General features: G+C 40.0%; 1 protein-coding gene across 5 annotated transcripts in view; it reads left to right on the top strand.

Moving 5' to 3' along the window:
• The first annotated feature begins 6,192 nt into the window (after positions 1-6,192).
• LOC103723484 (ABC transporter C family member 2) overlaps positions 6,193-14,610 on the top strand; it is a 39,444-nt gene continuing 31,026 nt past the window's right edge. For 3 of the 5 annotated variants that reach the window (XM_039122260.1, XM_039122264.1, XM_039122263.1), the window contains exons 1-10: positions 6,193-6,458; positions 6,815-7,278; positions 7,876-8,054; positions 8,510-8,549; positions 8,772-8,931; positions 9,060-9,174; positions 9,263-9,343; positions 9,479-9,503; positions 10,741-10,797; positions 11,635-11,700. In XM_039122260.1, coding sequence (XP_038978188.1) covers positions 6,946-7,278; positions 7,876-8,054; positions 8,510-8,549; positions 8,772-8,931; positions 9,060-9,174; positions 9,263-9,343; positions 9,479-9,503; positions 10,741-10,797; positions 11,635-11,700 — 1,056 coding nt within the window. In that variant the 5' untranslated portion in view covers positions 6,193-6,458; positions 6,815-6,945. Of the gene's footprint in view, positions 6,459-6,800; positions 7,279-7,875; positions 8,055-8,509; positions 8,550-8,771; positions 8,932-9,059; positions 9,175-9,262; positions 9,344-9,478; positions 9,504-10,740; positions 10,798-11,634; positions 11,701-14,610 lie in introns of all 5 variants that reach the window. The other 2 variants (XM_039122262.1, XM_039122261.1) reach the window with 2 other exon arrangements.

The raw sequence follows: 14,610 nt of genomic DNA, 5'->3' as shown, positions 1-14,610 counted from the left end.
GCATGAGTCGACCCAACCTCCAAAGAACCTCAAAACGCAAAGGAAAAATGTTCTCTGGATTCACTGAGAGGGTCGACCCACACAGTGGTTGAGTCGACCCAAGCTTGAGTCGACCCAAACCCTGAGAGGGTCGACCCAAAGGCAAGACAGAAAGACAGACAGAAATTGGTTCTCTGGAATTACTGAGAGGGTCGACCCAAGAAGAAGTTGAGTCGACCCAAGTGAACTTTGAGTCGACCCAAACCCTGAGAGGGTCGACCCAAATGGAAGACAGAAAGATAGACAGAAAATGGTCTTCTGGGATTACTGAGAGGGTCGACCCAAGAAGAAGTTGAGTCGACCCAAGTGAACTTTGAGTCGACCCAAAGAATGGTTGGGTCGACCCAAGTGAAGGAAGTTTGAAATTCATGTTTCTGTGTTCTCTGAGAGGGTCGACCCAAGGAATGTTTGAGTCGACCCAAGGCCAAGTTGGGTCGACCCAAGGACAGGTTGAGCCGACCCAAACACGGGCTGAACAGTAACGGATAGTTCTGCAGATGTACTTTTTGTCCTTCCCAAGGTCAGTAACGGCTAGTTTTTGAATTCTAACCATTGGAGCTTGACCAAAGAAGGTGGGAGGCTATTTAAAGGGGCACTATTCATCAGAGAGAATATCTTTTGAGAGGTTTATCAAAGAATACACAAGAATACAAAAGAGCCCTAATCTTCTTCATCAAGAGCTTCATTCAAGAATCAAAGAAAGGGATTGAGCACATTCAAAGAGGCATCAAGAGCTCCTTCCCCCATTGAAGAGTGAAGCTTCCTTGACAAAGAAGAGCAAAGCAACTTCAAAGCGATAATTTCCTTCTAAACTCTTCTTTGTTGTTCATATTGTCTTATATGCTCATTTAGGAGTTAAATCTTTTATTTTCATTTGCTTAAACTCTTTATAAAGGTTCGTTGGTAAGCCCGCAAAACCAACAAAGGTTTTTGGTGAACCCGTAAAACCAAAGTTGTATAGGTTCGTTGGTGAGCCCGCAAAACCAACAAGGTTCTTGGTGAGCCCGCAAAACCAAGTGTATAGGTTCGTTGGTGAGCCCGTAAAACCAACTAGGTTTTTGGATTGTGAGCCCGGAAAACAATCCAACTGTAATCCGCGTGATTATAGTGAAATCCCAAGGGTACGCTTGGGGAGTGGACGTAGGTGCTAAGGAGAGCACCGAACCACTATATATTGTGGTGTTTGCATTGTGCTTGTGCCTCTATTTTCTTTTGCTTTATCTTCTATTATTGCATTAGCATAACTCACTCAAATAGCCTAAGAAAGCATCCACCGCACTTAACTAAGAAAGTTTTTAAAAGCACCAAAAGTTTAAAAGAAACCAATTCACCCCCCCTCTTGGATTGTCACCTTGGGCAACACAAGTATTGCTGTACCACTCCTCCACCTCCTTTTGCCATTTTTTTGTCCTTTTTTTTAATACAAAACGTTTTTAGCTTGATTTTTACTGGTAAATTGTGGGCTTGCGGGCTGCGGGCCTAAATGGATAATTCAATTTTGGATCAGGTCGAATTGGCTCGTTGGATAAATGATCCAAAATTGACCTAAAAAAAATGGATCGGGTTGGATCTGGGTTAAGCCGAGATTCAGTATACTCAAATCCGACCCAAAAAATAGAACGTGTCCAATTTTAGGACTCATCCCAGCCCTGCGAGTCTATTTTCGGGCTAGGTCAGATATAAGCGGGTCGGGTCACGGGTTTTGTAGCCTTACTCGCAAGTGCAGCGATCTGACCAGTCAGACATTGAACTTCTTTGACAGTCCTTAGTGGCTGCATCTCTTATACTGCTCGAATCTTATAGAAATTCTTCTGAGGTGACTCTAAAGGCGTACTTCGTTGGATTGAGCTTCGTATAGTACTTTTTTCCAAGGTCAGCTATGTGTCGCTTCACTGCTTGGCATTTTATGAACATATCATCCATATACACCTCCATGTTTCGACCAATTTATTCCTTCAAGATCTTGTTGATGAGGTGCTTATAAGTTGTCCTAACATTTTTTAAGTCAAGGGGCATTATTTTGTAGCAGTAGAGACACTTGTCAGTAAGAAAAGCTATTTTCTCCTCATCTTCAGGTGCCATTTGGATTTGGTTGTATCTTGAGATTGCGTCCGTGAAGGTCAGCAGCTGTTATCCTAAGGTCGCATCTACGAGCTGGTCAATCCTCGGAAGTGAGAAGCTATCTTTTAGGCAAGCTTTATTCATGTCAGTGTAGTCGATGCAGATGCCCCACTTTCCGTTATCCTTTTTAACAAGTACAACATTGGTCAGCTAGTCAGGATAGTGTACCTCGCAGACAAAGCCAACCTTCAAGGGTTTGTCAACTTCTTAATTTATGACTTGATGCCTTTCTATGGTGAAGTTCCTCTTTTTTTCCCACACAAGTCGGGGAGCAGGGTCAATATTAAGCTCGTGAACCATCACCTCAGTGCTTATACCAGGCATGTCAGTGGTCGACTAGGCAAAGATATCGGCATTGGCGCAAAGAAAGCCAATCATCTTGGCCTATTTTTCTCCATCTAGGCTCAAGCTGATCTGCGTAGCTTGATCAAGCTCACCTTCCCTCGGGGGGACCTATACCAATTCTTTGGCCCGTTCTCCTCGCTGCTCCTTAAGCTTGTCTCGTGTCTAACTTTCAATTGGTAGAGTCTCCACCACCTTCTTCTCTTTGAGGGTGTCCATGTAGCATTGGCAAGCCATTATCTGGTCATCTCGAATTTCTCCGACTCCACTTCTTGTGGGGAACCAGACGAGCAGATGATAAGTAGAAACCATAGCTCGGAAGGTATTGAGGCTAGGTCGACCCAAGATCTTATTATAGACTGAGGGGACATGGACCACCAGGAAGTCCAGCCTCAATGTGTTGCTTTAAGGCTCTTGTCCCGTGGTGAGTGGTAGATTGATCACGCCTTCCACGAGGACAAAATCTCTTGAGAAGCTGACCAGGGGTGACTTGACTTTTCGAAGTTGTTCAACAAGTAGCTTCATTTATTGGAAAGCATCGTAGAACAACATGTCGGCCAAACTTCCATTATCAATAAGGATTCTCTTTACATCATAATTTGCAATCGTAAGAAAAATGACAATAGCATCATCATGAGGAGTCGGTACTCCTCCTAGGTCGGTGTTGGAGAGGAAAATGATGTCCTTTGTACACTATCTTGTCAGGACAGCCTCAGCCTCTTGGCAGACCTGCCGACAATGGTGTGGATATGCCGGCTATCGAACTATTATCGATTGGCTCTAGGAGTGGTGGATTAGAGGCCGAAGTAGGCTCTCCTCGGTCACACCGAGCATGCATGTACTGGTGTAGCCGCCCATGTCAGATAAGTGCCTCGATCTCATCCTTGGGCTGGATGCATTCCTCAGTGTCATGATCGTGGTCTTGGTGGAAGTGGCAGTACTTCTTCTTGTCCCTCTTGGTTACTAGGACCTTCATCCGATGTGGAGGGAATAAGTAGCCTAGGCCTTCAATTTTCATGAGAATTTGAGTCCTTAGGGCAATTAGAGAAGTATATATTTCAAACATCCGAGGAGAGCTTTTGGGCCATCATGAGCCCCTTTCCTGCCAAGGCGAAACACTCCTGGACTTCCCTTGCTCCTCGCACACTCTTTTTGCCTCCTGGGAGATACCTCTCGCCAGCAGATTCGTGATGGGAGACCATGGCTTTCTTTGCATTGGCATACTTTTCTACTTGTGCCAACATTTTGGTGAAGTCGGTGGGAAGCGCTTCTCCAAGGAGAAGAGAAAGCGTGATAGCCATAAGCCGCTCTTCATTGTTGACATTGCGACCGACTGATTCAGGTTGCGGACCTCTAGCGTCACCGCATTAAAGCAGCTGATATAGTCCCTGAGGGACTCTTTCTTCCTCTATCGGATGTCGAGTTATGCATCTAAACCACAACGTTGTCTTTGGCTGGAGACGAAGTGTGTCACAAAGAGGCAGCCAAGCTGCATGAAGGAATGGATGGATTCGGGCCAAAGCCATGAGAACCAAAATCGAGCTGCTTTGGAAAGGGTTGCAGGAAAGGCGTTGCAAAGTACGGCGTCGATGGCTCTGTGCAGCATTATGAGAGCTTTGAAATTCTTTAGATGATCCAAAGGATTCGAAGTGTCATCGTACGATTCTACCTAGGGCATCTTGAACTGAGTTAGAATCGGTTCCTTTATGATCTGCTAGGTGAAGAGGGGTTTGGAGGAGAAATTGAGGTTATTGTTCGCCCTCAGAGCTTGTCCCCTAACGGCTTGAATTTGCCGGCCCATCTTCTCAATTCTTCTATTGAGGTCGGCATCCCGCTGAGGCGGGGGGCTTCACATAGCAAGGAGGCGAGAGGCTTGGAGCGGAGTTCTTGTTGGAATGGGGGCTTAGAGTATGCCGTTTTCCATCCTGACCAAGACTTCCTCGTTGGGTGTGCCGGCTCTAGTGAGACAGCTCCGAGTCCTGGCCTTGACCATGGAGGTTGATTAGGCGCATGTGGCACGTTGGATGCTGAGAGTGGTGGCTGGGTTGACTAGATTACTGTTGGATCGGTTCCGGCCATGCTGCAAGCTTTGAACCACCGTAGTCAATGCCTGCACCAGTTTAATGAGCAAGTTGAATAGCTCATTATTCACGGGTGTGGCTAGGTGTTCTAGCAAAACATGTTCTAAGCTCTACAATGAGCCTTGTGAGGCCGGAGCGCAATGTTGCAAGGTATGAGATGCACCGCGAGCTCCTTGCGACCTCATATTAGCGATTTCTCCCTTTACTCGATATTTGGTATAGCTAGGAGGCCCTCATTCTAGCGCCAATCTGTTGCTGCTAAATTCCGAACCTAGGTTGGAGCATAGTTCGGATGACCTTGAGGTCTGCAGAAGCCAAGCTAGATGAAGTGGCCGAGGTGTCGGGGGTTGACTCCTTCAGGGATGGCCTGCAAGAAGTTTGCTTGTCAGAGAGTTTTCGGTTGGAGATCTTCCGATGTCTAAGTTAGGATAAAGAGGCAACAATGAAAGAAAAAAAATTCAGTAGAGTAGAGCTCTCTAAATGAGAATTGTGTAACACAATATCAGCTTACCTGAAGGCTCCCAAACCACCTCTTTATATAGAGTGGTCTATTTTGTCGTTACCCGAGTTGATACGATACGTGCTAGTGGTCAGTCATACGTTTATGGCGTGGATATAATTTCATGTGGGCGGTGTGTGGTACTTACCACGCGCCGAATGCAGAGCTCCCACAACTCCCGATTGCCAGAATTGACGGTCCTTGCTGGCACGTATCAATCCCCTCCTCAGTCGATCCGCTCTTCGGCTGGCCAGATCCTCGGATGGGGCCGAAATTGCTCACCTCGGTTTATACTGGGGTCAGAGAGGTCGGTCCGATCTGAGGTCGAAGTGTCCAATATTCTTTCTTTTACTTGGGGCTGAAGTTATCCACCTCGGTTTATACCGGAGTTAAAGAGGTCAGTTCAATTCGAAATCGAGATGTCCAATATTTTACTATGGCACTATTTTAAGATTACTATGATCTCCAATCAAACCAATTTTAAATCGTGCAGCAGTGGGCTTGTTCTTACATGATTGGATGTGACACAATTAAATACGAACAAAACCAACAAAACCTAAGTAACTCCAAAATCTCTGGTCCCCACCCCCTTGCGGACCCAAACACAAACCCCACCATTTAGGTTTTTCCTGAGGAGGCCGAGTCAGCCAGCAGATCGCCAAAGCACAAATTATATTAAAACCATATTCCTCTGCACCCCCGCCGCACCCACTAACCGATCCACGGGACCCATTTCCCCACTTATGCGCCATATTTCCAGTGCCGCGATTGGATGTCGGCATGGTAGTAGTTGAATAATTAATGGTAGCCAGCTGATGAAAGAAGGCATTAAATAGGACGAAATTTTCGCGCCAATACCTAGGTGCAAGGGGTCCTCCATCATTCTATTTCTTAAATTTCGCATAAAAATCTATATGCGTATAAGAGATCCACCGTTCATAATACCAATATGAGTACATCTGCGCTGTAGATTGTACGATAGCAGGGAGATTACAATGCGCTAATAGTCTGTACATTAGCTTTCCGGAGAAGGGTGGGCCCACAAGAGCCAACAAGTATTTATTTTCGCCAAGTCATTTTTTGTTATTATAAATCCGTTTCCAACCATCTTTTCTCGACGAGAGCCCCGGGATATTGCAAGCGAGAGCTAGAGGGAGAGAGAGAGGGAGGAGAAAAGTTTGGGGTTGGGGTGGAGATCTTTTTGGAGAATCTCCTCAAAGGCTCTCTCTTCTCTACCAACGGAGGTAGCACTGCTCCTCTCTCGCGGATCGAGATGGTTCGATTTGGTGTCTGGATTCGGTTCTTGGTAGAGCTGCTCCGTTTTCTGTTCGGAAGGGGGACCGGAAATGGAACCCAACTCATTCTCTGATCCGAAGGTAGATGAAGCAATTGGAGATCCATAAAGGAGTCTTGTTATTCCAATTGGAATTTGTGTTTCTTATTTGATGTTCCGATTAGAGACTTTTTTACCCTATCTTTTGATTTTTTCCCCCTTTTTTGTGGTTAAAGATTGTATTTTTATGGATAACAGTTTGAGTTTGAGTCGTTTCTGTACACTTACTTTTTTTTTTCTGTACACTTACTTTTTCATAGTCCTTTTTTTGGAAAGGAAAATGAAGTAAATTAATACGTGCTTATTATATGCTGAATTTATTACAGTTATGTAATTGGAGGAATAACGTTTTTTTAACTATCTTTCCTAATTATTTTATTTGCAGAGAGAGAGAGAGAGAGAGAGAGAGAGCGAGAGAGAGAGAGAGAGCAGTATAAGGCTGCTTGAGTGTGAGAGGAGAGTGTGAGGCAGAGACGGAATTAGGTGTTAGTAGTTAGTACTGAAGTGATTAGAGGTTGGTGTCTTCAGCTATGGGTTTTGAGCCGCTGGTCTGGTACTGCCGGCCGGTCGAGGACGGGGTCTGGACGACGGCGGTGGAGAATGCTTTTGGAGCATACACGCCCTGCGGCATCGAGACCCTGGTCGTTTGCATCTCCCATCTGGTTCTTTTCGCTGCTTGTGTCTACCGGATATGGAGGACCAATAAAGATTTCACTATTCGGAGATTCTGTCTGAGGTCCCGGGCTTACAATTACATGTTGGGGCTGCTGGCCACGTACTGCACTGCAGAGCCTTTGCTTAGGCTGATTATGGGCATGTCAATTGCGAATCTGGATGGACAGACTAGTCTTGCTCCCTTTGAGGTAGGTTACTAAAATTTAATTTAGCTCTTGGATTCATAAAGCTGCTCTTGTTTGGTTGGTATGTGTTCAAATTTCAACCCATGTGCGTGGTTCACCAAATAGTTAGTATTCTACATTTTTATCATAAATTTGCGAACAAGAGTTTATGAATTTGGCCTATCTTTTGCCACTAATTCAAATGATAGAAACGTGTTTCTGAAGGGACCATTCAATAGATTAGATGAGTATAGAAGTCGTATTTGTTGAAGGCTGCAATAGGCCCTAATTGAAACCATAGATGAGATTTGAAAAGGATTTCTAAAATTTAAACATGCTGTGGCTGCTGAATTAGTATGCAATGATCTAACATCAAGTCATACTTTAAATTGACATGCCTGCATTGCACTCGTGCCCTCCCCGCTCCCTAAATTTTCCAACCTATTTGAGAGACAGCCCTGAAGTGAATAGTACATTTGGCTTATTCCTTCCCTTGCTTTCAAAAATTCTTGTATCTGTGAAAAGAGCTTTTATTATATTGGTTTTGTTTTGCAGTTTGACATGGATTATTTTTCTAGATAATTTGTTGTTTTTATCTGTCATCACCTTCCTACTTTGCAGATAGTTTCACTGCTCATTGAGGCTTCCTCTTGGTGTTGTGTGCTTATTATGATTGGAGTAGAGGCTATAATCTACATCTGTGAGTTCCGGTGGTACGTCCGGTTTGCAGTTATCTACGTTCTGATTGGGCAAATTTCTATGTTCAATCTTGTTCTCTCAGTGAGAGAGTATTATGATAGGTACGTTAGTTGGTTATATTTAGTTACTTGCAACTGCATTAGCATATCTGCTTCATAACAGCTATTATCTTCCCATTTAATCATGCAATAGGCCACGATGGCATCCAAAATTAAAATTTCTGTTCGGCTTGTTGAAAGTGAAAATTTAGAAAGTTCTTGGGTAGTTACTATGTATTTATCCATTCATGTGTTGACATGCAACAGCATACAATACCATTTTAACATCAGGTGAAAACAAGTCCATATGTAATAGAGAAACTGTATTCGGTGTCTCTGTCACAGTTCACAAGCATGTTATAAAATGAATCATAGCACCATACTCCAATTTCATTTGTTCAAAGTTTCTTCTACTAGCAGGGCAGACTTTGACCTGCATGTCTTCTCCTATCCAATAGCAATTTTTATGCATTTAAGTGGAATAGAAACATTGTTGATATCTATGTTTGTCTTTGCAGGTCAATCTTCTATTTGTATGTTAGTGAGATAGCAAGCCAGGTTTGTCTATTTATTTTGATATATCTTACTGATACAATAATTAGTGATAACAGCCTATGTGGGGCTGAGTCAATATTCATTCAAAAATTTAATCTCTGCAATCTGGATGTCTTTGTTCACAATGTTATTTCCTTTGATTGGTTTAGCATCTTGGTCAAACTTCTTCGATATTTATTTCAAAGCATGTAAAATTGCGCTAAGGATATAATTTTCTTAATGCAGATTTTGTTTGGAATCCTAATGCTGGTCTATATTCCCAGTTTGAATCCTTACCCAGGATATACTTCAATTAGAAATGAGGTGTTTGTTGACAACACAGGTTATGAAGCACTTCCTGGGGGAGAGCAGATTTGTCCCGAGAGGCATGGCAATATATTGTCCAGTGAGTTCAATGACAGATATGATTAAGTGCTTTATAATATTAACCATTACGATAAACAGGTAAGATAAATTTTCATTTCACTAACTGGTGTGTCTGTCTTGGATATTTGCTGCAATATTTTTTGTTAGGGATATTGTTTTCATGGATGACTCCCCTCATGCAACAAGGGTATAAAAGGCCTATTACTGAGAAGGATATTTGGAAATTAGATACATGGGATCAGACGGAGACATTGAATAGCAGGTATTTTTTGTGTCATCTCCTGCATCAGTTTCCTCTTGGAAATCCAATCTCTATATTGTGTCATCTTTATAACATAATTTTGTTTCAGGTTCTGGAAATGCTGGGCTGAAGAATCCCAGAGACCCAAACCATGGCTTTTGAGAGCACTGCATCGTAGTCTTGGGGGAAGGTATGAACTGATAATTGCATTTTTCCTTCCATATTTCCTGGAGATAAAGTGTTCCATTTCATTTCATTTTATAAAATACTTTCATGTTAAATCAACTATCTGAAACATTCGGTTGCACTTTTAATTTGTCTACAGATTTTGGCTGGGAGGATTTTTCAAGGTAAGTAATAAATTCACTGTCTTAGTAGATCATTTTTTAATTATTTTATGGTTTATGAAATTAATATTGTGAATTTACTGGAAACCAACATGGGTACAACAAATTTGGTAGTATCCATTTGCTGAGATCAGTTAAATTTAGTTGTTTAATGCATGTGCAAAAGCTTGTGGATGATAGTATTATCATTAGGTATCTACAAATTTACTGCTGTTAGTTTTATGTAACAAGTTAGTCTGAGATTGTCTAAATAGATGTATTTCTAGGGCCCCTCAAGTACAAATTATAGAGCGAACGATGCTGACATTCTTAGATCCCATTGATATGTGCACGTGGTGGATCAAATTGACAAAACACCCAGGAGGGGCTCATAGTTCTTCTGAAATATCTCCTAGATGTTTACGGTCCAGATCTGTCTATTGGAACCCAAGAAGATCTGTCCAATCTTGTGGCTCTAAGTTCTTTACAGATATCTAAATCTTTGACACTTTCTTATACTACCTCATGCTTACAGACTTGGTAGGTGAGTCTCGAAGAAAGGAGTTTGGTTCTTGCAAATTCATATTTCCACCTCGTGGAGTTCTCTCACTCAGGGCCGCCAATGTCTCCTAGCTTTGCCTGTTATTAGTGCCAATTAAATGGTTGCATTTTCATAAGACTTAACATGTTAGATATATGGTTTTAATGGAATTTGGATAAATCGCAAGATAGCATTACTTAAGAATATCAGTTTCAAAATTTTTAATAGGGATAATATAATAGTGTCTGGATTTATTTGTATTTTAGAGACACTGATTTACATTGAATAGTTATGTACTGTTTTAATAAGCTACGTGAAAGGGCATAAAGAACGATAGTTGTATATAATGTGTTCTTCTCTGGACGCTTCACTTCTTGCATTATTATTACCCATCCAGGATCTGTCATGGTATGGAACCTTGAAGATTGTCTTATCGGGACTCATGTACTAAAATGGTCATGCACATTACAATTGTTGTGAATAATGTTTGTTTGATGGAAACCTCACTCCAGGTTACTAATTCTCTGTAGGGAAAATCTGTTGTTGATTTTGGAGGGGTTGCATTTCTGGATTCTTTTCTACTTAGACATTTTAACCCTTAAAATCAATCTTTAGAAATTGTAGTTATCCATTTAGTGAATAATATTACTTCCGTTTTTTCATGTTTTCATGTTTTCTCATGAATAATTTTGTTACTTTATCCTTTAACTCACCTTGCAGATTGGTAATGATGCTTCTCAATTTGTGGGCCCACTAATATTGAATCACCTCTTGGAGGTAAGTTCTCTTTCTGCTGACAAATAAATATATGAGATACTTCTTTATCTGCTTATTTATTTATCTGACCTTACCTAGATCTGTCTGCCTCTATCTCTTTTCTGCAATATTTTTTTTTTCCTGTCTCTTTGCCAACAGCTTAAGCCCCAAAATCTCATTCAGCATAATATAATGGATGGAGACGAGAAGTCAGTTGATCACATATTTACTATGTTGCAGTATATTCTAATATTCTAGATCTGTGCAACCTCCATAAAGCATGAGATAAAAGTTATTTAGCTTTTTGTTAGATATATTTGGTTTTAACAGTATGCAGACATAAATATGGTAGCAAATCTTCTTTGGTGTTATCATGTAATCAATAGGTAAAATATCATGTCTCTTTGTTTTTTCCCTTCAAAATCTTTCTCTCGTTTCTATCTTTACTAAATAATTATAATGGATAAATTGTTAACTAATATAAAAGTTTGGCTAATGAGAGTTGATCAGCACAGAAATTTAATTAGTTTTTCATTATATTTTCTAATTTTATTTTGGTATTTGAACAATTTAATATCCATTATATCAAAATGTGCCCAGGACCTTAGCTGCTTACATAATCTGGCAGTATATTAATTGCTATTTTTTCTATATCTTATTAAATTTTACACTCACTTTTGATTTGATGATAATTTTCTTGTTTGAGAATCCTGACATGCATTGCATTTGTGATTCTTGTATTTGTCATAAGTTTATCTGGTAGTAGACCTATGCAATTATGCAGTTTTATTATATATAAATTTACTAGATCTATCCATATGGTGTGATGAATCTTTTTGTTTTTGTTATAATATGCAGTCTATGCAAGAAGAAGATCCATCTTGGAATGGCTACATTTATGCCTTTGGAATTTTTGCTGGAGTGGTATGGAACCATATTCAAAATTTGTGTCATTTTTAATCTCTCCTTTGGTATGCCTTTTCATCTTCTAGACTCTCAACATCTTCATTTACTATCTTATTGATTTTATGAATAAATGGAAAAGACATATATTTAGAAGGTTTTTACAGCATATTTTTGATATATCAGTTGCTTCCATACTTGTGCTAGTGCTTGTTAAAATATTTCTAAGAAGTTTTATAACTTTTTGACCCTTACTATTCTTTGGATTTTGTCAAAATTACTCTATATGTCAGAAACCTATTTAACAGAAAATAAAGTCTTAAGAGAATGCATGGGCACTTCTGTTATATTTCAAGTGTCTATGAGCCATTATTTTATGTAAATGCTTATTTTATGAAATGGTGCCGATTTTCATTTGGACTAAGAGACGTGCAAACCATATTTCATGCGTTTGATTTTGACTCCTTTATTCTATTACCTAAACCTAACTTCTCTTCTGCGCAATTGGCTGCTTGAGTTGTTCTGAAATGTTACAGAAATACGATCGCATCTAGTGTCTATTAATATTTCCATACTATCCTATATGAACACAAGAAATGGCAGGTTATACCTTTCCAAGTTAGGATGAATTCCGAGAATACAATTACAATGGGCTATATCCCATTAATTTAGTGTATGAGTGTGATAAATGTGCGTATAATGTGTGAGTACATGAGAAAGGTATATGCAAATTAGTGTCTCTAACCCTCTTGGTATAAAGGATGGATTGAAGGAAGGATGGATAGGAAAGGATGGGTGAGACATCCATCCTCCCGTTTGTTTGGTGAAACATGGAAGGATCGACGGGTATGATTTCCTTCTTTGTTTGGTATAGGAGGGAGGAATAAAGGAAAGGATGGATGATATTTTTATGACATTTTTACTAAACTACCCTTTGATAAAAAGTATTATTATGATCAATTTATAACACTTATTTATATTAAAGTAGGGCAATATATAAACTTATGATCTTTATAATTTATAATTATATAAAAAATTATATAAATACTTAAGTTTAATTTTATTTAATGAATATTTTATAAATTAATTATATGAATTTATTTATTTATATATATTAATCATGTAAATAACTAATTAATTTATAATTTAATTTAAATAGTTAATAAATTTTATGTGAATAGTTAACTAAAAATAGTGTATATAAATAGAAAAATAGAAGAAGTGTTAGGGTTTTGTCAAAAAAAATTAATGGGGGGTAATGTTGTCAATGTAGAAACCCACTCCTCACATGCTCCATTCATCCTTTCTTTGGGAAGATGCAAATTGGTGGGCTAGGATCAAGGATCGACGAACCGGGCCGTACTTCCTAGTTCAGGCTGAATCGAGCCGATCCGGTCCCAGACTAGGTTGGTTTGCTATAGAAAAACAGCTCTGGCCTCGTAGGAGAAGGAACCTCAATAATACCAGCCAGAACCGGACGGAACCATCCCGTCCGGTTTGACTCGGACTCGGTGTGAATCGGCCGGTTCGCCTTGAGTTGGGGGCTAGTGGCCCACTGTGGCAATAATGCCACAGCGGGCGTTGTTTGCCACTGCGTGGGCGCTGTGGGGTGGCGTCAGCTTTAAAAGCTGAATGCCACTGAAGGGGAAGGTTGAAGAAGGCCTTCCCAACGGCCAGGTATCGGTTCTCTTTCCAAAAAATTTACAAACAACACTGATCCAGGCTATCAGAAGGAAGAGCCAAGGCTAAATAAAATGTGCTTTTCCCTTATATAGGCCTTACATCATGAATTGACCAAGTCAAACAATTAACAACTAACCAAACTTGGACCCTTCAATTAATTGACTAAGTCAATTAATTGATTACATACCAAATTAAACCTTACTAGCATTAGACCATTAAACCAATTGATCACACCCAAAAACTTACATTGATCAATTGATCTATTTACTTGACTCAACAGCTAACCTACTGACTTGACTAAAATAAAAACAAACCAAATTGACTCGACCAGCAACTAATTGACTCCATCATCTGAATGAGGGGCTCTGATGTCCTCATCATCCACTCTGATGGTAAGCTATCTGCAGTAGATGCAAAGCATCCAAACAGGCAGAAAAGGGAATAGTGGACCATAGAATAGAATAAACTCTAGCCCAATCAATGCTTGAAGCTTCACTATAGAAGTAGATGAGTAGATGAGTGGAACAGTTATTTAAGGTTACTTAAAGCTACAAGAAATTGCATAGGATTTCTTCGAGTGCATGAATGCCGAGTACCAATAAATGGCTTACCAGATGAGTTATGAGCAATTTTAGCTAGTGTCAGGTAGAGGAAACCATCTAGAAGCTGAAATTAATTTGTAGGATTTGGAAGTGGCTCACCATATCTAGAATTTTCAGACGATGCTATATTAGTGCATCAAACAGAAAATCATGCTCAAACTGACAATAGAGTTGCTGCTTTACAATTGCAAACGATGAAAGCTTTCAGACTTGAAAAATAATCATTTTATCAGTAAAAGTAGCAGAAATGCAATGCTACCAAGTAGTTGGCATTTCAATAAAGCCATGAAAAACACTTAAACTTGCATGATAGAGTAGGCGATTCTACTTCTCCTTTGAACAATCACTATGAGGAAAGGCACTCTTTATGCCTTTTTAATAGATGCACCAGGGACTATCGAGGAATGGGACAACCGGTGATGATCATCTTCACCATGGGGCAAGGATACTTTTATTATCTAGTTAATTTCATATGTCTTAATAACTAGTTTGCTTTTGAATCTCCAGGAACCTTTGAAATAACTCATGATCATGTAGACCATATGCAACAATTGTTGTCCTTCATTATAGAAGGGGAATGAAATTCATGTATGTGTTATTGAAGAGCTTGAATCTTCTCATTCATGCATACCAGAAAAGGGTGGTG

The sequence above is a fragment of the Phoenix dactylifera genome, unplaced genomic scaffold, assembly GCF_009389715.1.
Source record: "Phoenix dactylifera cultivar Barhee BC4 unplaced genomic scaffold, palm_55x_up_171113_PBpolish2nd_filt_p 001423F, whole genome shotgun sequence".
In the NCBI taxonomy this organism is placed as follows: domain Eukaryota; kingdom Viridiplantae; phylum Streptophyta; class Magnoliopsida; order Arecales; family Arecaceae; genus Phoenix; species Phoenix dactylifera.
The sequence above is the reverse complement of the archived record's forward strand: the minus strand, read 5'-3'. Positions and strand labels throughout refer to the sequence as shown.